We start from the raw sequence: 23,796 nt of genomic DNA, 5'->3' as shown, positions 1-23,796 counted from the left end.
ATATTTAATATTCATTATAAATTAAATAAAAAATTAGTGAGAAATCATTGAAAAAAAAAGAACGCAGTAAAAAAACAAATGCGACAAAATATCAGCATTGAGGTGAGATTAGAAATAATTTTCAGGAAAATATCATTTTAAATATTAAAAAATTAAATTATTTTCTTTTTTAATTTTTTTATAAGTATTATCTTAAAATGTTATATTAAAATATATAATATTTTAATTTTTAGTACAATTTAATAAATTACTACTCATCTTGAAACTGCAAAAATTTAATTTTAATGGGAAATGACAGAACCAAAATGCCAATTATTTACAACCCGAATTGGAAGCAAACTGAAAACGCACAAGACAAATCAACCTCTTCTGTTCTGTTGTGCTAATTTTTCTCTTTAAATAATAGTTTCTGTTGCAGAAATCGTAACCCTTTCATCCCCTTCCTCCCACACCGGCAGAAGCTCTCTTGCTTTCAGATAACGCCAGGTTATCTGATTGTTAGGGTTTGACTTCCTCTCCTTGTATTTTTGGGAGAGAGTCCATGAAAGGCTCGAACTCGGATCTTTTCGACCCCAGAACGGATATGGAGTCGCTCTATTCCCGTGGGGCTTCTTCTTCAGACGGAGATTTTGGTTTCGCCTTTAATGATGTTAATTTTTCCGACCGGCTTCTTCGGATCGAGATTATGAGTGAGTCTCCTGATAACAGGTCTTTTGGCGAGGGGTGCACTAGTATTGCCGATTGGGCTAGGCACCGCAAGAGAAGGAGAGAAGATGTCAAGAAGGACAATGGTTTGTATTTCCTTTTGTCCCTTTCTTTTGTTGCCTATGAGTTTTTAGGTTATTTGAAGAAAATGATCTTTGGGGATTTTATTTTAATTTTTTTTCTTTTCGCTTCTTCTGGGACTTTGCTTGGATGCTGAGAAAATTCAAGAAATGAAACCTAATCACCCTCAGAAATCTTTATTATTGAAGCTCCTGTCTCTGCATGTCAGCTGTGACAGGGAATTTTACAATTAGTAAATTGAGTTCCTACCTCCCTAATGGTTTGTTGAGAAGAAATTGACGAGACCGAGTTAATTGATTTCACTTGGTTTCACATTTCTGCTTCTCGGGAATTGTAAAGGGATCAAATGTTCACCTCTATATTTTTCGTTTAGTTGTGTCTCAGGAACAAGAAGCGTGCATGTTTCCTTTCAATACTTTACAGTTAACTGACTTGGGGAAATCTGAATAGGATAATGAACTATGCCATTCATTCTTCAAGGTTGCCCAAGAGGAACTTGGGAACTTGCGTATAACTAAAGTAGTTGGGGGTTGGGTATGATGAGTTGAGATGCAATATTTTGTGTGTACACTATTGTGTAGAAAACTAGTTTTGTACTTTCATTTGTTTCTCTCCCATTTGTGCTTTTATGTACCTAGATGTCAGTGATCATAATATATTGGATATTAATTATGTGATGTGTTGTTCTTTAAGAAGTTATAAAGCTAGGAATTTTTGGAAAATCTCAATATCTCCATGTGTGTGTTTTGTGCATTTCTTACCCGTGCTCCTGGGCCTAGGATCTTGTGTCATGTGTGGTTGCACGTGTGGACACATACTTGTTTGGTAGAAGTTGGAACAACTCAAAAAATTTGATCTCTCAGTTTGATTTTCTGGCGCACACTTGAAGCATGCGTGCCTGTTGTTCCCAAAATATACATTGAAGATGGGGGATGAATTGGACTGTGTCACTGTTATCAATTTTTCAGCTATTGTTTGTAACTTTATGAAAAATTGAAAGTTTAGCTCTTTAAAGTGTGTAAAAGTGGTTTATAAATAAGGCTTAAATACTTCAACTAAAAATCAAGCAAGTTCTCACTTTATAAACAATATAGCACTATGGTATGAAAGGGAAAGTCAATGTCTTAAATCAACACAACTTAAGTCTCTATGCAACAACTTAGTTTATCCACAGAGCATATGTAAAAACCTCTTCAAATTATCTATCAAGTAACTTAGCACATATAACAATAATAATTTGAAGTGCTGAATCCAAGGTTGCAAGACCAAGTAATTTTGATGATAACAAAACTAATAAAATGGATCTAACAATGGCCTTCTTTGATAACACATGGAAATTTTCCCTTCATGTAGCTTTTCATTGTTGTGTTTTTATTCTTTCTAGCCTTAGTGAATACTGATGGTGTTTAGTGTTCATAATGTGCTTTCAGCTGTGGAGGTCTCTGTAGGCGCTGAGGAGCAGATTTTAAGTTGTAACCAACCTGATATGGAAAGTTGTGTGGGCTGTGAAAATCAAGATGAGGAAGCAGTGGCAATGATTGAAGAGTCACCTTCAGGTAGTTTTACCGTGCAAAATTTTAACGTAGTGCATTGAATCTTTTATTTCTGCAGTGTGCATTTATTTATTACATTTTTGCCTGTTATTGCTCGTCTGAACCAGTCATTTAACTACTGTTGTAGTCTTGTAGAGATTGGAATTCATGTTGTGTCATAATCTCTTGTTCTACTTTTCCCATAATGTTGTTGTGCATCAATTGACTATGCTTGGTACCACTCTTTTAGGTGATGAAGCAGCAGATTGTAATGAATCAGCCTGGAGCATGGATTGCTCTGCGGTTGTGAGAGTTAAAACATTACACATCAGCTCTCCCATCTTAGCAGCAAAAAGTCCATTTTTCTACAAGGTGAACGTCCTTTAATTTGGCAAAAAGTCCATCTCTGCTTTCTGAAATTTCTTGGCTGTATGATTGGTCTCTTATACATCCCTTTTTTTTGGGGGTGCAGCTCTTCTCAAATGGGATGAGAGAGTCTGAGCAGCGGCATGTGACACTACGGATCAATGCCTCTGGTATGTGCAGATACCACCATCCGATACTGCCATCCTTTATTTTAAATATTTCTTTGGGTTATCAGTAAATTTTTAGTTCTCCTGGTCTTTCTTTCTTTTTCTTTTTTTTCCCCTTCTGCTGAAGCTGAAACAGAATTGTTAACTTTGGTAGTTGAATGCATCTTTAAAGTCATACACTGTCCTGGTAACATGCAGTTTTACTTTTAGTAATCAGTTACAGTAAATGATCTGGTCATAAATCAGTATAACAGAATGAAGTTTTTCTTACATTGTTATATAACTTTTTTCCTGTTTTCCCCTCTTTTCAACAGAGGAGGCTGCCCTCATGGACCTTCTGAATTTTATGTACAGCAGTACTTTATCTAATACTACAGCTCCTGGCTTGCTTGATGTGCTGATGGCTGCTGATAAATTTGAGGTTGCTTCATGCATGAGGTATTGCAGCAGACTATTGCGTAACATGGCTATGACACCAGAGTCTGCTTTGCTTTATCTAGAGCTTCCCTCCAGTGTCTTAATGGCTGAAGCAGTCCAACCATTGACTGATGCTGCCAAGCAATACCTTGCATCTCGTTATAGGGACATAACCAAGTAAGCTTCCTTCCTTTTCTTTATTTATTTGTGTGTGTGTGTGTGTGTGCGCGCGCACGCGCGTGTTAATCTCATTCATCATTCAAAATTCATGTCTAGTTTTAACTACTGAGGAGAGTGCGATGTTTGGTGAATTATGACCAGAAACTTTAGGTGTTCTTATCAGCATGCAAATATAGGTAGCTGCAGTTTTAATAGATGCCAGTAGCAGCACAAGCAATTTTTCAGCTTACATTTTCTTCCGTGTCTTGGGCAGATTTTATGCATCTTTTCTTTTTTTTGGAGGCTTACTTTTTTATTGTTTTAAAATTGACTAGGTTCCAAGAAGATGTTATGTCTTTGCCCCTGGCTGGAATCGAGGCAATTTTGTCTAGTGATGATCTGCAGGTTGCATCAGAAGATGCTGTATATGATTTTGTGTTGAAGTGGGCCAGGGCTCAGTACCCAAGACCAGAGGAGCGCCGTGAAGTCCTGGGTTCACGTCTAGCACGGTACATTCGCTTCCCTTACATGACTTGCCGGAAGCTAAAGAAGGTTTTAGTATGTAGTGACTTTGATCATGATGTTGCATCCAAGCTTGTGCTTGAGGCCCTTTTTTTCAAGGCTGAGGCCCCGCATCGCCAACGAACCCTCACAGCAGAGGAGTCTGCATCTTTGAATCGTCGTTTTGTGGAGCGTGCATACAAGTATAGGCCAGTTAAGGTGGTAGAATTTGAACTACCTAGGCAGCAATGCGTGGTGTACCTGGACTTGAAGAGGGAAGAGTGTGCAAATTTGTTCCCATCTGGACGGGTGTATTCTCAGGCATTCCACCTTGGCGGTCAAGGATTTTTCTTGTCGGCACATTGCAACATGGATCAGCAAAGCTCTTTCCATTGTTTTGGATTGTTTTTGGGGATGCAGGAGAAAGGGTCTGTGAGCTTTGCTGTGGATTATGAATTTGCGGCCAGGACAAAGCCAACTGAAGAGTTTGTCAGCAAATACAAAGGGAACTACACATTCACTGGAGGCAAGGCAGTTGGCTACCGAAATTTATTTGCCATACCATGGACTTCCTTCATGGCTGAAGATAGTCTTTACTTTATAAATGGTGTACTGCATCTTAGAGCTGAGCTCACTATCAGGCACTGACGCAACTTCCTGCTCTAGAAGCTCTAACTCTCTTGTTTTCTTTCACAGCCTTAACTAAGTATGAAATGTATTAAGTAGGCACTATGCAGTAAGCTAGTTTTGGTTGGAAAGTTGAAACATAACTAGAAATGTTGCTTTTATTCCTGGCAATGTGCAGGGAAATGTAAATGCGGTTGGATCCTTGGGAGGGAATTGGGTTCTTGTTCTGACCTATTTATTGTTAAAAATGCAACTTGAGGGCCATATGGCTGAGTGCTTTTGTGGTAAGTTGATTTCGGCCTCTGGATGTTAATGTGGCTGCTTGGTGTTGGCATTTTCCTAGAATCCACAGGTACTCCTGTGCCAAGCAGTTTGCATATTGATTATAGGATGCAGATTTGTCTACACCGTATAAAATTGTGTTTGTTCGATTACCGTTCTTCAGGCTCCAACTTAATCTTGCAGCATGTTCTCCAGTTGATTTCTTTCTTTTTTTAATTTTTCATCTTTTATTTGGACATTGGGAGTGCAGTCACTTCACATAATAATCTTACGTTCACTTTAACCTCAAGCCTGTACCTGCCTAGATTTACAAGTCCAATTTACATTCAGCAGGTATTAGCCACTCGGGTGCTTGAAAGGTCAATCCCAACCATTTGATGATGATGATGATGAAAAACGATTCTGTTCCAATTTTACGAGAGATTATTTAATGGATTTATGCTTTATTTATTTTATAGAAAATATTTTTTAAAAAAATATTTTTTACAATTTTTAGTTTTTAAACATTAAAATAATGTAACAATGAAAAATATTTTCTTTATTAAAAAAAATAAATTATTTTTAATAAAAATTATATTATTTCAAAAGAGAATTATTTTTTATTTTTTAAAAATTTATAATTTTATTAAAATATAAAAATATTTATATATACTGAATGTAAATATATATTATTAATTTTTTAAAAATATTTTTTATATATAAATTATTTTTTAAAACAAACTAAGGCTTCCTTATCGTACATCCAATTTTAGAAAGATGGTGTGGAGTGAGTGATGATCAACACTACTTTTTATCAACAATGCGAGGTGTAACATTGTTATTGGGTTTTTCCAGGCCACGAGACAAGCCCACTGACGAACGATCCCTCTATATATAGAAGGATAAGACCGTCATAAAAAGTACTCACCGTTTCACCGACTTAGACTTCCCTTTCTTTCTGTAATTACGACGCCAACTGAAGGTCTATTTGGCATTGGACAATTGAGTTTCAGTGTATGTAATTATTTTTTTAAATAAAAATATTATTTTAAATATTATTAAAAAAATAATTTTAATATTTTTATGATTAAAATTAATTAAATTTAATTTTTTTATTATTTTTTAATATTTTCTAATTAATATATTTAAAAAAAATAATTTTCTCGATTACAATTTTAACGGTAATTTTATTTTATTTTATTTTATTAATAAAATAATATTTAAAACAAATTCACTTGTAATAAGATGCATAAGAAGGTTTGGATTGCCGCCGGTGATATAATGCTCGTCGGCCTTAGGGATTACCAAGATGATAAGGTTGACATTATCCTCAATTACATGCCTGATGAGGCTCGGCTCTTGAAGGCTTATAATGAGTTGCCTGATAACATTAGGTTGAACGAAGGGATTGCCGATGGGATCAATGATTATGTTTTGAAATGATTACATGTTATATCAGTATAACTATGGATGATGAATTTGATGCAATAATAGGCATCTAGGTCATTGGCCGATTTGGTATGGCGAACTTGATAGGTACTGATTTCGCTTTTTGTTCCTGTTATCATTCTGCTTAAAATTTATATCTTGAGAGAACTATGGATGGAAGATGATGCCAAGCAGGTATTGTGAATAAACTGAGGTTTACTGTTCTGAAAAATTTGGCAGCCACACCTACCTACATTTAGCCTGAGTTGGAGTACAGGAAGGGTTTTTAAAAGCAAGGTTTTTTTACAGTAAGATTCTTCTTTGTTGTTTGAGAGGAAGTGAAAGTTCTTGAAGGTATTTAGAGGTTTTAAAGAGAAAAACTTATCAACTCTTACAAATGGAGGTTATATGATTTTAGGACCTTACAAAACCTCTCATTATTTTATAAAACTTCCTTCCAAACATAGCGTAATTGCCACTGTGTTTTCTTAATCTGTACTTGGGCAATTCGAAAATCACAAGGGTGTATGGTGTAAAATCTAGAGATATAAATCAGTGCTACTAGTTTTGCATTCCTATTCACTGGTTGAGACTTGAGACCCTAGGAATATGTCTTATTTATCCTGGTAATGCCTAATGGGAACCAGTCATCATTGATTACATTATGCAAGGAAGTGAAAATGCTGCATGTGGTTATGATCATATATGCAATATTGTAATTGCTGCATAAACTGCATAGATATTACTGATCCTTAATACAATGATGAAGAGGGGAAATACAAGAGCACGATTCATACAGGTTGCTAATCTACAATACAAAATGCAAATATGTCTTAGAGCGAGGATGCAGAGTACTGAATAAATTAAAGATCCGTGCTAGAGGAAAAGTTTTGTAGCTCAATCATGTGGAGTTTATTCAGTTCCAGCAATCTTCTTCTTCAATGCTTCAATATCTGTTGCCAGTTCTTTTCTGCTTGACTGAGCAAGTAAATATATTATTTGTTAGCAGTATGCTGGTTATAATGTCTCATACATATCAAAGAGAATAAGGTTCTAAATTTCGATTGCTATGCTCTGCTATTTTTCAAACTAATAAAAATCTGATAACATGTAGATTAAACTACTAGCTGGAGACTGAAGCTGTATCTTTTGCAGTTTCAACTTAAAAGCCATTTCCAGAAAACAGAAGCCATATAGCAATTTAAACCCTAAGAATGGAAAATAAGCTTTCGCCTTCCTACATGCAGAACGGAGAGGGAAGGATATATTTTGCTCCTATTGCCTGCTTATTTGTTTCGTCTGGTTCACCTAAGACTTGCAACTTGCGTAGAAAGAGCAAATTAGAGGAGACCAAGTACGTATATTGGGTTACCTTGAAGAGAAGGTATCTGTAAACAAACCATCCAGTATATCCAAGCCCAACCAACTCCATGATCTTGGGCAGCTGGAAGAAGAGAAAGATAAGAAAATTAGTGAACTAATAAAGCATCCATCGCCTTGATATTTGTTTCAAACATGAAACCCACCAAAGGTACTGAGTTGATGGCTCCCACAAGGATCGATGATAGCCAAACAGCAACTATGGCCCCACCTCCATAGAGAATTACCGTAGACTTGTTTTCAAGTGCATCCCACTGGTAAATAATAACGAACAATAAATATCTTAGTCCAAGCAGGGCTGGAGAAAGAGAGCAACCAGCGAACAGTGGAAAGTTGGAAAATAAACTAGGGTAATTCACAAAGTACTCTACAAATAATAGCAAGCTTTTCAACAATACAATGGGCTAGCTTTGTTTCTTACCTTTGCCTTCAAGTCTGTGAAAAGCTCACCAGCATCAAGAGAAGTGGATTCTTCTGATGAAGAGGCCCTAATCTGAATGAGAGGGAACCTGCGGGACTCTATATTTGACAAGAAGAAGCACCAAACTTACACATTGAAAACTTTCAAGTAATTTGTACACAATGCAGCAAAATGCTCACTAGTCGTACTTAGGTACTTGGCATAGAAATAATAGGCAGCTCAAGTGAGCGATTCTCATCCTAGACAAACAACAGACGCATGAAAAATCGTTTCTTAATAATTCCATGTATATAGGCTAGTGTTGCTCACTAAAATCTCGTACATAAAGAAGCATGAAACAAATTGGTACAAGTGTTTTTCACAACAGATTTCTATCAGAGTTATTGGCAGCAAGATCTTGAATTCAAGTGTAAGCCAAAAAAAAAAAAAAGCATTTCCTAAGGACACTCAACTAATTTCCTAGGCAACTCTGAACCCCCTGGTACCAATGCCACATGAATCACCAAAAAGAACTCAAAAGGCAATAGAAAGCACATAATTTCGATCAATCCTACTTAATTATCATCTAATTTCTCCATAACATTTCCCCAAATACTCAATTTGCAGCTATCCTATCCAGGCCATTTGTTCTAGCTGGAAAATCCCAAGACAGATATTACCAATTTCAATGTTTTTTTGTTTATTCAGTGAAGGAAGTGGAATTTGGTTCTTTGTCTTTACATTATGACATACTAGCAATTTATAGTATAAAATAAATGTGAGAGCAAACAGCACCTGACACTTGTTTTATGGAAGGGCGGAATGATTGGGATGATATGCGAGGTGGGAGGTAAGGCAAGGCCGAACAGCGTGTGGTTCTGCTGGCGGGTGGAATGAAGGCGGCGGTGGTAGCTGCCATGGAAGAGGAGGATGCTGCCGCCGCATAAACCGTCGCTGCCATTTAGATATTGATGTGTGGCTGCCCAAACGCTCTGCTCCTATCCTTTGTCCTCTTCACTTCGATCGGTGTGTTTTACTTATGATTTATATTTTATTTTATTTTATTCGTGTTTTGAGTGTGTCTGTTTATTTATCTAGTGATGATATTTTTGTGCCGAGTTTCTGACTCTCATTCTGCTGATGACACGTGGAGAAGGTAAGCATTTTGATTGGCTGATTCCCTATCTGCAATCTCAGTTTGAGGTGCGCGCTCATTCCCTCATTGGCGCATATATCTCGTGGGTCTGGCCTTGGCCCAAGTTAGAGTTCCAATCTTGTGTAGCCCGATCTATAGTTTTTTTGCTACGAAAAAATATTTTATTTGCAAAAAAAAAGAATTTACAAATGAAAAAGCATAATTTTACTTATATGATAAATTAAATTTAAATTTAATTAATAAACTTTAATTTTAATGATATTAAAGTTATTTTAAAATTGTAGAATTTTGAATATGAATTTTAAAAAAAAAATATTTGATTTGAGTTCATCCAATAAAAAAAAAATCTAAATTTATTAGCGAATAAATACTTTGGATTCCAATGCAGCTTCTAGAAGGAACAAAATGAGAGCATTACAACCAACTAATCAACTAAGTGTGTAAATTAGATGAAGTTGATGCATCCCACAACCGTACTTTAAACATGGTAGAGGGAAATTTATGGGCTTCCATCTAAAAATATACATATATGGATTATATTTTATATTTTTCAATTAATTTTTTTATGAATTTCAAAACTCATCATATCCAAATCTCATTAATATATTCTTCAATAATAATAATAATAATAAAACTCCAAATGGAAAAAATTTTTATTTATGTAATTTCATATGAATTTCAATTATGAATTCACGAGTTCGACTTTCAGTAAATTGTAATAAAAAAATTATATTTTTATTGAACAACCATAAACCATATAGTCCCATTCTATGCTATGGTTGATAACTGACAAGTCCTTCAGGTTTTAGGCTTTTTCAATTGCATTTTTTGACCAAGTAATGCCATTTTTTTCAGCAACAAACGTAGAACCCTCCAAATGTAAACTCAAAAGCGAAGCCCGCAACATATTCATATGCAATTGCATCAGCACAGAAGTAATCAAATGATGATTTTATCTAATAATTATTGCAACTTAAATGACATACACATGTAGTGGTTGGACCTTTGCAAAATCAGTTGCATAATAATAAGTTAACCAATGATCTATTTTTTGAAGCAGCAATACCTCTTGTGGGACACTTCCACCCTAATACCTGGTTGGCTCTGATCATCAAATAATAGGTGTATAAGAAAGAAAGAAAAAAGAAAAAACCATGAAACAACAGAAAAGCGAAAAAGATCCCATCTTCTTGGGCGCCAGTAACATGGCTCCCCATCAATAAGAAGAAAAATGAGTACACCCTCCCTGTCATGACACAAATTTTCTTGCTGTATTTTCTCTGACCATCCCCATCACAGCCTAGTTCAATCTTATTCATTGGAACTTTCCAAACATAATCTCGACGAACCCATTTGTGATTTGGGAAAAAAGAAATTCAGAATCTTTGATCTTATCTTGAAACCACTTGCCTTAACTAATGTGATTTTGGTTTACCTGCTCAAACATTGTCCGTCCATTCATCTAATACTAATTCTTGTGTTCTGCTCCAATAATTTGTTGCAAAATCGTGATTCTTGGAAGGATCGTTTCTGATCTCATTTCTTATTTTGTTTCTTTTCCGAATTGTATTTGGGGTCATTGTCATACATTGATACCTTCTCTGCATAGGTTAATGGTTTGAATGCAACATGTGAATCCTGAGGCTGGTTTTAAGGGGGAAGATCTTGATGGGTTGTGAAAGAAGAACCTCGCACATCATCTACACCATCTTCTTTGTCTGGTTTTTGTTGTTTTCCAGGGTTCATGGGTCAAGAAGCCATGATCCTGAGTCCTTAGAAGCATCGATTCACAATTACGCAATGGAAGCATTAGTAAAGCGACGTACAGGTACTCTGTTAAATGTTTCTCTGCCTGCAAATTTCTCTGGCATACAAGCCTCAGTTGTTAGATTAAGAAGCAGTAGTTTGTGGGAAAAAGGAGTCAATTTTACTTCCTTCTATATTCCACCAAGGGTTATTCCATTCCCATTTGGCAGGAGAGTTGCTATTGTATATCATAACTTGGGGAATTGGTCTTCTTATTACTACGAAGTCCCTAATTATTCTTTAGTTGCTCCTGTTATTGGTTTCGTGGCTTATGATGCTTCAAATTTAAGTGCATTAGGCAATGAAACGCTCAAATTCAGCGCCCTGGGTTCACCCATTGTAGTCAGTTTTCCCAATACTGGGATTGGGGCATTAAAAAATGGCAATGCAGAACTGAAATGTGTCAAATTTAATGACGGTGGTTTGGTCCAGTTCAGGAACTTAACTGAGGGAAGATGCCTTACACAAGGCGATGGCCATTTTTCCATTGCTATTCCTTCTTCAGAAAGCAAGAAAAAAAAGAGTTGGGCTTGGCGGGTGATAGGATTTGCAGCTGGATTTATAGGACTGGTTTTGGTGGTGGTGATTATGATCACAGCCTATAAACTAGTGAGGAGTAAGAAAATTAGAGAAATGGAAGGAGAATCAGAAAAAGGGGTGGCTTTTGACACAAAATGGATTGGGAGGAGTAAAATGCCTTCTGCTTCAATGGTTAGGACCCAGCCAGCCCTTGAGCACGGTGACATTCCTTGAGTTGCATTTCAGTTTCTTTGTCCATGTTCTTTTGTTCTCCCTTTATCCAATTATTATTATTATTATTATTATTATTATTTAACAGAAGTTCTGATTTTTGGATTGATCAAAGAAGCATTATTTGTAATTTGTGACATATGCTCGCACAATTGTCGTAGCAATTTGATTGCTGAGGATGTTGAATTCATGCAATGGCCGTTCTTTTCTTTCATCACTGATAATTTTGATTAAGAACGTTTTGAGCCTGGAGACAACTTGGCCTTTGTGACAGTACGCAGCATTCATTGGAATGAAGCGTAAGAGAATAATTAGGTCGGCACTAGGTACAACAAACATGAATCAAAGTCTTTCGAGTTAGCATGATCCCAGAAGCTTTTGTCAGCTTATAATTCAAGAAAGCCAGTACTCTGGTGATTGGCAGATCCTATGCTAAATGCAAAATCTAAGTGCAGCGAAGATTAACAACCTAAAGTGCGCTGTTGATTCTAATTCCTGAGAACAGGCCCCGGTTGCTTGCTAACTTGGAGACTTTGGGATTATTAACAGCATAGAGAAACTTATTAGCAATCAAAGCAGCCGAATTTTGCGTGCGTTGATTAGTTTCTGGACTCATCAATAGGGTGGAGGCTACAGTGATGAAGGGAAAAAGGAGGATCAGAATAAGAGCCATTGAGGATGGCCATTGTAATAAACTTGTTTGCTGCTTCTGTGGCATGGATTACATCCCAGTACATAGTTGTAGGGTTCATCACAAGCTGACGCTGTCACATTTCTACCATTAAACTTGAGAATCAAAATTGTAGGCGCCATACTTGAACCCTGCTCCAAAAAACACACCATATTGGAGGCAAATTCAATGAAATGAAATGCTTGTTAAATCATATATTGCCATATGATAAGTGGGATGCTGGAACAGCTTTGCCAGAAATGCATAGATGTCCACATATATAAGGGAAGCATTTGGGAGTTCCTTTCTAGCTTTCCTTTAATGCCTGCTACAACATGTTACTATATTCCACCACTGCACTGTTGTATGAGATCGGGCATCCGAGCGCGTCAATGTCTGAGCTGTTGTGAGGAAGCCCTACTAACAATGAAGGATAACAGCCCACTGATGCAAGATTTAGAACCAGGAATGTATGTCCTCCTAACGCATTTAGCTCCTTGAAATTTCACTGATCAACATCAGCAAAAGGTCAAAAAAGTTCACAGCACAAACTACAACCTCGACACTTGGGGATAATCCTAGGTGGGAGAAAAGAGTTAGAACCCTAAATTCCTTCCTCAAACCCCTAAGGAGAAAACCGAAAATTCTGAATTGGACATCATAGATACGCTATTTTTGTCATGGTGTGTAGTGTGAAAGTACTCAGTTTGATAGTGCCAACAATTTGTCCAAGTACTTGAGGAAGATACTGGTCCTAAATTGGAAGTGAAATCATTCACCAATATATAATGTGTAGATGGATTTTCCAACGTAAGAGATATGGGGAGCTTCTTTTCTATTCTTCATGGGTCTTATAAGGCATGGTTATATGGTTCCCATGTATTTGTCTCTCACTCATTCCATTTTTTGTTGACGTGAAAATTCATAGTTAAATATTCCAAACATCCAAAAATATCTGATGGTAGAAGATTAATAGATCCTAAGCAGCAACAACTATGCTTACTATGTTCCCTGTTTGATTGGTGGAGTGAAATTCATCACTTTAACTTTGAATGCCTTTATCTGGTTGAGCTGAATAGTAGGAGAAAAAGGACTGATAGCCTGATACTAGTAGGAATGGCAAAGGGGCAAGTCAGAGAAAGGGATCGCTCCTCCCGTTCCCATTCCACAGGAATTCAAGGTTGGAGCAGGGCATTCCCTGTCGGGGTGCAGTGCAGGATAGATTTTTCCGCGGGAAATATTTTTTTTTTAATATATAATATAAATTAATTTATTAAAAAATAAAATATAATTAAAAATATAAATTTTACATATTATTTTAATAATATATTTATATATTTTATTAAAATTATAATATTTAAATATATAAATATATAAAAATAAATTATTTTTAATAAAAAATAATAATATATTACTTTACAGCCAATTGCAGGGTTTCAAGACCAGAGAAGGTCATTCTATTTCCGCCCTACGCAAATTGAGGTAAGACAAGATCAAAAAAATTAATTAGATTCGGGAAAAAACAGAGCGAATTCGAAAACTTTTGCCTCTCTAGATACCAGCAACAAATAAGGAAGTATTTGGCACGACTACTGTAGATGGCAGGGTAGCATAATTGGCCCAGTGTCTGTAATCAGATCCAATTGATTGCAGATAAGGGCTCTGAAATGGGAATCCTAAAGCTTAAGCTGCCAAGTGAATACCAGTCACACTACAATGCGTCAGTTTAAAGTTATAAAGAGTTCCAGGATTATCCTGCTTTAGAATTCTGAGTCTTGAATGCTAAAAATCATAATCTCCGAGCAAACTAGATGTGATGGAATCAAGTTCCCAGGACCAGGTATGCTCACAGTAGATGAGGAGCTGTGAAAAATCCAAGATTTTCGAGCTTAGCTCTTTGTCTTCTGATATGAAATTGCCAAATAAGAACCATTATCAATTCCGTCCGTCAATTGATCAAAGCTCTCTCTCTTTCTCGGAGTTAGCCTGCCTGTCATCGGAAGCCCCATCAGTGGGTGTCTTGTAGTAGGTCAGGCCAAAAGGACCAAATTGCGCCGGAAATGCTGCCCAAAACCCACCAGTGTCCGAATTTGAATCGCCGACGTTAAAAATTGCCTCATTTTCACACATGGATTAACTTAAACCACTCGACAATGCCATCATCGAAACCCAAACGTGGAGGAGCTTCCAGACGCAGTATTTCCATAGCCAAATTGTTGGATCTTACCGTGCATTAGGCTTTGGTTGAACATTGTCATGTCTAGCTTGAACTTGGGCCAGCAGCCTAATCTTTTTAGCTTATCAAGGCCGGTACTTTGCTCTGGGCCACACATCCATTCCAAGCTTGATTAACGCACTCTGTCGGCCCCTGGAGGAGTTAACAGGCAGGAGCCGTTGCCCAATCGCCCCACCATCAAAATTCCAATTTTACCTTCACTGCCCGTATGTTTAGCTCCATTAAAAAATTATCGGCCAGTGCTATTGGATTCAAAAAATGCGACAATACGGGGCCGTGTCAGTAAATACGATAATTTACCAGGGTACTTTCAGGATCATGTTAAGTGTTCATATTGACTTCAATTACCCAAAAGAGGGGAATTTTTTTTTTAAATTATTAAATCAGATCCGATCTTAACACTTTGTTCAGGTCCATGTCAACTGGGACCCACTTCTGTTGCGCAGCGAAACCATGTGCCTGCTGGACACGTCATCTTGTCGGTCACGATGCTTCAATATAATTTCTTTTATTTAAAAAAATAATTTCTTTTATTTAAAAAAATAATTTCTTTTATAAAAAAAATTTTCCAATTAGCATGGCAGGCCATTAAAATATCAATATATAAAATTATTTTTAAAAAATTAAAAGAAAATTATTAGTGGTGGTAACATGTATAATGATAAAAATAAAAAAAAAATCACATTAATTTGAAAAGAAACATAATAATAATAATAATAATAATAATAATAATAATAATAATAATATACCAGTAATTTATTTAAAAAATTCGTGCATTGGTGTTTAATTAGCAGGTTTATTTTATGGGTTTAATTGTATTATTTGATCTAGGCTTCGGTTGAAACCTCTCATATAATCCTTCAAATTTTAATGAAATTTTAAATTCATGTTAAAAAAAATTATCATTTCTTATAATTCATTAAATACACTCATTTACTATGAATTTTAATGGTACTATTTTATATATAAAATAAGGTATAGTTGTAAAAAGCTTGAATTTATATAAATATAAATATATTAATTATTATATTAAATATTTACATATAAATTCATAAATTTTATATATATTTTTTAATTAATTTTATACACATTTCTATATAAGTATTTAATTTAATAATTATTAAATTTATTTTTATATAAATTTAAATCTATATTAAATATATTTTATAAATTATAATTTTTTATATTATATATATAATTAATAATAAATAAATATATTTAATAAATTTTGATAAGTCCAAAATTGCACCTATGGAAAAACCTTAATTGATTTATCACATCAATGAGGATATTTTAATTGATACAGCTGGTTCAATATGTACTTTTTCCTGACCAACTCTCAAATTAAAAGAGATATTTTTGAAAAATGGTGGGCACCCCACTGAAGCCCTCTAATTACACGTCTTTTTATCGCCTGAATGCAAATCGCGCATCGTCTTTTTCTTGCCAACTGATCAACGGCCTTAAGTTTCAATTCTTATGTGGCTTTTTAATGGCATCACAGTAATTTCATGTAACATGTTATATATGAAATAATAAATTAATAAAAATTAAATATGTATACTGAATATTACAAAAATATAATTATTAAACTGTAATGTTTTAAATTTTTAAATAATTATTTTATGTAAAAATTGACTAGTTTAACAGACTCAGGAAAGATATTATACAGTTATTGTGTTGTTAGTCTGAGACTTTTTAGATGGAGAAGTGTTGAGTTATTTTACATCTTAAATAGATCCTATGTACAAAAAAATTTTACTGAATTTTCGACATAAACTTTGAGTATTTTAGACTCTTTAATTATTTATTTTGAGTTAATATTGATAAACTTTTTGAATATGATTGTTTAAGTCATCTAAGTCAATTTTCTTCGTCTTCTCAATCGCTCCAGTGAAATTTGAATAATTTGCGAGTAAATAGTGATTTTATTTATAATTTTAATATTATTATATATTCAAAGCATGCTAATACATTTACTTATAAATATATTTATATAGTTAAATATTAGACATGTTTTGTATTATATTTTTATTTGATAAGACTGTTGTGGATGTGGCCTTAAGGTAATTTGGAGTGTGTCGGCGTGCGTGTAGTGTGATTATGAATATAGATAGGACGGATAGTCATAGCTGGAGCTTGACTCACTAGGATCCGATCTTTTTTATGGATAAGTCGGGGTGAATACAGCTTTGAGATGATCTCGTTGACCCACATTTGGATTATTAAGCGAAAGTTCGACTCAAGTTGATCTCGCTGACAAGTATTACGATTAAGAAAGCTGTATAGGAGGTCAGCTCCCATATGTATATACATATTGATGTGACACACGGGTGTGTGAGTATTCCAAATTATCTTTTGTACAAATATTGCTTGAATTGTTTGATACTATGTAACTATGTTGCATTTTATATATAGGTAATGCATTAGTTTTAGAGAGTTATATAAATTGTATTTAAAATTAATATATTACTATATGAGTCGAATACTCACTAATGTTCCAACTATTTTTTCTCATGTGACAGGTGAGCCCCTTTTATAAATAACCTGCTTCATTTTTCGCAGGTTTACCAGTAATAGCCTAGTTATATTTTATTTCTTTAATTTAAAATTTAGAACTCCGCATATGCTAGTTGTATTTTTATTGTGTTGGTACTGTAATAATTTATTTATTTTGAAGTTAAAAACCTATTATATGGATATGTTGAAATATATGGTAATGGGATGAGTATTTACTTTGATTTAGGAAATTGAGCTATCATTTGATCATACACTTGCCTTGAGGATTGTGTGGGTGAACCTAGCTCTCCAAATTTAAATATTTTGTAATTACAGGTCGAGTGAGTTAAAACTCACTGTTGGATAGTTTAATTTATGACCGGACTCTGTCTGTTTATTTTTTAAAAAATTAGATTATAGTTATGGACCTTATGATTGACTAAAAATAATTAAACTTCCTATGAGCTTTGGAGACTTTATGCTGAACTAAGTTATAGTGTCGGTCCAACCCATAATATGAATTGTGATAGAAGCAAAATTATATATATATATATAATTTTGACCGACTTATTATCTCATGTAATATACAGTATGAAATCACAAATTTATTATATAATTTTTCCATCAAGCCCATGCAATCTTTTGATGTCACGCTACGCTTCTCTCTTTCACTTTTATTAACAAAAAAAAAAAGTACATAATAATTATTTTATCTATAAAACTACAATAAAAAAATAAATATATCTTTCATTATTGCTTTTATTTTTAAATTAATTTATTTTTATTTTATTTAAAAAGTAATTCTATTTATTAAAAAAATTATTATAATTCATTACTTGAAAGTAATTCGAAAGTGCAAACCTAAATCCAAACTTACAAACTATGAGACGGAGATATAATTGACTAGATATGCCCCATAAAAGCAACACATTTTTTTATTTTATTTTATTTTATTTTTAACGAGAAAAAGATGATAATTAATTACATGAGCATGATTATAGGGCCCTAAAAGCCCAATAAGATAAAATTTTGCTACAAACCCTCATAACCAAAACTCGAGACACAAGCATCCGTATCCAACCACAGAGGAGCCCTAGATCTAAATAGGTTGTGACCTGAAGCCTCATCTTCAATCACTCGAGCAAAGAGGACTCCATCTTCCTCAACAAAGAATTGTTAGCTACTGAAGGGAAAGCTGCATAAAAATAAAGGGAAACTGAATAGCAACAAGGGAAGAATAAGCATCCCTTCTTTAACCAGCTGATCTTTTCAGAACAATAACTTTCTCCCCAGAGGAAAAGGGAAACATGAGATTTATACAACAAACACAATATTACCCAGGGCTAGGAACCAGTGTTGGAATAAATCCGGAAATGACTTGGCACGATACGAGTATCTCATTCTCGTTTAGCCAAGACGGAAATGGAGTTGGCGACTAAGCAACACTAATACCGCCGTAAATGCTAGCCGACACGGAAAACCCCTAAAGTTAAAAACTAAACAGTTGAGCCGATATAAGTAGTGAATTAAATCCTCACATTGAAGCACATAACCAGCAGACCAATAAAACAAAACTCCATTTACACACCAAAAAGAAAGGGGTGAGAGAGGAGCCACCCTTTGGTTAGATGGAAGGACCGTCCCCTGCCAAAAGGTAGGGATAGCTACTGAACAAAGAGAGAAGCCCAAAAACTCTAAAAAGAAAGAGGATGAAACTCCCTCATTAAAAAGAGAGACAAGCTCTTATTTTCCAAATGAGGAGTGTAAGAGCTCCATTACCTTTTAATTTTTTACTTTTAGACAAACGATAACAGTGAACAAACTTCAGTGCAAAACTAAAAAGAGCTCCATTCAGTGCAAAACTAATTGAATGAATATAAAGTATTTTTCTAAATTAATCTCAATCGATTTTTTTATCATGGCAAAAAAGGTGATGTTTGATTTGATATTTTTAGATAAAATAAGATAGAAAAAGCTTTCAATTAAGTTATTTATAATAAAGAGAATAAAGTCTAATATGTTTTCTATATTTATTAAAAAATTTTAATTTAATTTTAATTTTTTATTTAATTTAATTTAAAATTTTCAATTTACATCTAATTTAATTCAATTTTAAGGAAATACATGAGTTGTCTTTTTTTTTTTAAATATATTTAAAATTAATTATTTTTTAATATTTATTGCTCAATTAATTATTTTTAATCTTAATTAATTAAATATAATTAGTCATTTTTATATTTTATTTTTTTAATATTAATTAATAATATGAAAAAAATAATATTTTAATATATTTTTAATTTTATTTAATTATAATTTTTTAATTTTAAATTAAAAATATGAAATATGAAAATTATATATTTTCATTTAAATAATTAAAATTAATTAAAATTTTAATTAATTATATGAAAATATAAAGATATTTTTTATATTTTCAGTTTAATTAAAATATTGAATAATAAAAGTAATATTTTTATTTTTATTTAAATAATTATATAATATAAAAATAATATTTTTAATATTAAAAAATAATTAAATATTAAAAAAATGACACATATTAATCAATTTAGTTAATTTAAACATAAACCAAAACTAATAAATTAAATTTGACTAAAAGTTAAAAAAATCTTAAATTAAATATTTTCAATAAGTATGGGGGAAAAATTGAGTTTTATTCTCGTAATAAATTGAGTCACAATTGTTGCTCTAAATTAACGGAATAATATTGTTATCCACAATATGAAGTTATTCTTTTGAACAAACCATAATTAAGTTATTCTTTTTTATGTGTGCACTTAAAAAAAAAAAAATTATCGTTGGTATTTACAGGTATGTACCTTTCTTAATAGCAAAGGAAAATTATATATATATATATATATATATATATATATATATATATATATATATATATATATATATATATATATATATATATATATATGTTAAGGATGAGAACTATTTAATTTGAATTGCATAAATTAAATTGAATCACTTTAATTAAATAATTTGATTATATTTTTAAGATAATTTAATTCAATTCGATTTTATATTTTAAGAATTTCGATTATTTTGATTCGATTTGATTTTAAAGAAAAAAAATCAATTGAATCAAACTAAACTTAATTGTTTTATTAATTTATAAATTTATTTATTTTTATAAAAAATTTATGAATTATATGTAATTATATATATATAATGTCACGACCCAACCTATGGGCGGGGGGGCACTTAGGACACAGGCACCTAAAGCCCCGTAGTAAGCCTTAACTATTCATTTACCCGACTCTAAGGCCCATTTGGGCCCAATTTCAAGAAACCAACTGACAAATGGACCTACCAGAGTTTTGACTCACCCGACCAGAAACACAATAAACAATCCATTGGGAGCTCACACTCTCCACATACTCATATCATCATAATGATAAATGGGAGCTCACTCCTCATCCCATCAAACATGCATATAATAATTTTACAGGTCCACAATAATAATTTAGTTTATAGACCCAAATCAAATAAACATTTCTAACACATGCGGAAATTCTAGGATTAAATAAAATTACACAAATATTGATAAATAACCTACGAGGAAAGGAAGCAGGTTAACCTCAAAAAATATCCTCCTGTGGCCTGGAAAAATATTGAACAGGAGTGAGCGTTCGACTCAGAGAGTAAAATATCAATTTTAACCATAATCTCTATAACTATCTAAAACTAATGCAACCTGTGGAATGAAATGCAACATCAATAAATTCACATCATAGCATCCAAAAGGTAATTTGGAGCACTCACACACCCTGTAACATCAATCATAATATATATCCCTACACCTCTCTTAAATCCAACAGAACTCACTTGACTTCCACTTAATAACCAAATTGAGGGTAGAACTCAAGGATCGGGTCCCGAAGAACTCGGATCGAGTCCCACCAAGAACTCCTATCCATAGTCCACACCACATCACACGCACGCCAACGCACGCTGCTCCAAATTACCGCACAACATTCATGGCACTTTTTATCAATGCAACATAAATCGTGCCTAGAGTTTAACTACATAATTATATGCATATAAGTGATGCATGGGCATGAACATATAATAATATCGAAATTACAATTAAAATTAATATTTTACTCCACGGATGACAATCGAAGAAGGTCATCCTGGCCACAAAATTTTATTACAATCATTTAGTAAATTTGACTCAATACAAACAAAGAAAAGACCAATACATCCTAAGTCGTGAAATCCCTATACCTAGGACCTGCCCAAAAAGGGCTCAAAACACACTTCTATATTCACAATCCATATGTCCACAACTCAATCACATCACACAGCCCCTCCCGCCCACCAATTCAATCATCCATCACAACATGAAAAATTTCAATTTAGTCCCTATAATTGACCATTTTTGTAAAAACTGCCCAAATAAGCTCTAAAAATTCTAAAACTTTGCCCCGCGGTCCTTAGCCATATTATTAAGCTATTGCAAAAAGAATCATACTTTTCTAAGCTACCACAAATATTTTATGGATTTTTAATCCTATTTAAGCACTAGAAAATTACGAAAAAGCAAGGTTCGGGTTTACCTTTGCCAATTCCGACTTCGGGAATGCGCTCGGGACGTCTGACAATGGGGGGCTAGCCAAAACCTCGGTCCAATTCGGAGACTTTTTCAGACCGCAGTATCTGGCAATTATTTCATCCAGGTCCAATCAATTTCCGCGAATCGAGGATACCTACACGAAGACCATAACACGGGGGTTAGTACATAATTTTTTCAGAATTTTCTAAGCTCATTAAATACTAGAAAAAACATTGCGAAGGACCAAAATTTGAAATTTATGTCGTGGAGCGTCTTGGTACCCTCGGTTTTCTCGTGGGATTAACGGTTTTCGAGAAATCTAGCCCAAAAGTCGAAATGGACTAAAATCTTCCCGAGCAAAAATCGGACAAACCGCTTGATGGATTTCGGCGTTCTTGGTGTCTATGGAAAGCTCTTGCCGAGTAGATGATTTTAGACACAAGACCCGGTCCAATTGGTGGGGAGGATTAGTCATTTTGCGGCGGGAGGAGGAGAGAAAAGAGAGAGAGAAGGAAGAGGGAATGTCGGGAGGAAGAAAAAGAGAAGAAGAGATTCGACTGTCCGATCCAAATCGATTCAAATACAAAATTTTGAATTTTTACTCGCCCACAGGAAAAATGAGGTCCAAAATTCAAAAATTTAAAACTTAGAAAAATCGTAGACTCCAAATATATTTTTAGTTTTGCCACGTGGTCTTTAAATTAATTTTTTAAAAATCATCAAAGTTTATATTTTCGGAAAATCGAACCCGATTTTTAAAATCCGAAAAATCTCAAAAAATTTCAAAAATTTTAATAAAATTAAAATATCAAAAATGCTCATAAATTTAAAATTTATGGTGTTACATTCTCCAAAATTATTTTACAATAAAGCACATGATTATACATTGACATGTCCCGCTCGACTTCAGTGCACTCTTCCAACTCCTCCACAAAACCTTAACCATAGGGATCTGTTTTGATCTCACTCACTTGGTAGTCCACTATGGCTACCCTCAAATGTCAAGTTCTCTTTTAGCTCTATCACATCATTTGCGAACAATGAGAAGGATCGGGAATGTATTTCTGAGCATAGAGATGTGAAACACGGGATGAACGTGAGAGAGGTTGGGTGGTAGCTCCAACCGGTAGGCAACTACTCCAACTCTATCAGTAACCTCAAAAGGTCCGATATACCGAGGTGCCAACTTGCCCTTCTTTCCAAATCTCATGATTCCCTTCATTGGAGAAACCTTCGGGAATACATAAAACTCCACATCCCTCCGATAACTTTTTTCAATCGATTAAAGGAACTACCTCAAGTGTCTTGCACTAGGTCTACATCATGCACCTTCACTTCCCCATTTGAGGCCTACACTTTCTTCCATATAGTGCCTCATAGGGTGCCATCCTATCTTTGGAGTGATAATCGTTGTTGTAAGCTTACTCCACCTTAGCTAGCTGCTCATCCCATTGACCTACTAATTCGTAGACACTCATGCGAAGCATGTCTTCCAGTGTTTGGTTTGTCCTTCGAATTGTCTGTTTGAGGGTGGAAAGCCGCAGTTCAATCAGGTGCCAAGTGCCTCCTGTAACTTTCTCCAAAATCGAGAAGTGAATCAGCCCCATATTATGGAAGCGGGAACTCCATGCAATCGACTATTTCTCGAATGTAGAGCGCATACCGTGCCTTGTGCCCGAATATGTAGTCTTCACGAAGTGAGCCGATTTGGTCAAGCGGTCTACAATTACCCATATCGAATCACATCCTCGCGTGAGCGAGGCAACCACAAAATCCATAGTGATCATTTCCCACTTCCATTCCGGGATAGGGAGCTCTTACGGTCTCTGGTGTTCAAACTTCACCTTCCGACAAGTCAAGCACTTGGACACAAAGTCTGCTATGTCTCTCTTCATGCCATTCCACCAATAGCTATCTTTCACATCATGGTACATCTTGGTGGAACTGTGTAGTGTGCCTCTCGCATGATTTCATTCCCGAGGTTGTCCACATCGGGCACACATATCCTAGAACCTTGCACTAGGGCGCCATCATTGGCAAATCCAAACTCACCACCTTCACCTTTCTTTCTATGAT

The 23,796-nt window shown here is 34.4% G+C and overlaps 3 protein-coding genes and 1 pseudogene across 3 annotated transcripts; 2 read left to right on the top strand and 2 right to left on the bottom strand.

The window, feature by feature from the left end:
* The first annotated feature begins 280 nt into the window (after positions 1-280).
* LOC110646348 (BTB/POZ domain-containing protein POB1) lies at positions 281-4,843 on the top strand. The gene is made up of 6 exons (XM_021799767.2): positions 281-791; positions 2,217-2,342; positions 2,569-2,690; positions 2,791-2,854; positions 3,166-3,445; positions 3,763-4,843. The coding sequence occupies exons 1-6, from the start codon at positions 542-544 to the stop codon at positions 4,574-4,576; spliced, it is 1,656 nt and encodes a 551-aa protein (XP_021655459.1). The 5' UTR covers positions 281-541; the 3' UTR covers positions 4,577-4,843.
* A 2,072-nt stretch (positions 4,844-6,915) lies between these two features.
* On the bottom strand, positions 6,916-9,082 carry LOC110646351 (protein CURVATURE THYLAKOID 1A, chloroplastic). The gene is made up of 5 exons (XM_021799769.2): positions 8,820-9,082; positions 8,046-8,143; positions 7,771-7,878; positions 7,617-7,688; positions 6,916-7,222 (listed from the first exon to the last, which is right to left on the bottom strand). The coding sequence occupies exons 1-5, from the start codon at positions 8,983-8,985 to the stop codon at positions 7,157-7,159; spliced, it is 510 nt and encodes a 169-aa protein (XP_021655461.2). The 5' UTR covers positions 8,986-9,082; the 3' UTR covers positions 6,916-7,156.
* Positions 9,083-10,306: 1,224 nt separating this feature from the next.
* On the top strand, positions 10,307-11,850 carry LOC110646349 (uncharacterized). The gene has a single exon (XM_021799768.2). It carries the CDS (start codon positions 10,849-10,851, stop codon positions 11,737-11,739), a length of 891 nt encoding a protein of 296 aa, XP_021655460.2. The 5' UTR covers positions 10,307-10,848; the 3' UTR covers positions 11,740-11,850.
* Positions 11,851-12,335: 485 nt separating this feature from the next.
* On the bottom strand, positions 12,336-14,536 carry LOC110646365 (GDSL esterase/lipase At4g01130-like; annotated as a pseudogene).
* Between the last annotated feature and the right edge of the window lie 9,260 nt (positions 14,537-23,796).

Source organism: Hevea brasiliensis, chromosome 2 (assembly GCF_030052815.1).
Source record: "Hevea brasiliensis isolate MT/VB/25A 57/8 chromosome 2, ASM3005281v1, whole genome shotgun sequence".
In the NCBI taxonomy this organism is placed as follows: Eukaryota; Viridiplantae; Streptophyta; class Magnoliopsida; order Malpighiales; family Euphorbiaceae; genus Hevea; species Hevea brasiliensis.
The sequence above is the reverse complement of the archived record's forward strand: the minus strand, read 5'-3'. Positions and strand labels throughout refer to the sequence as shown.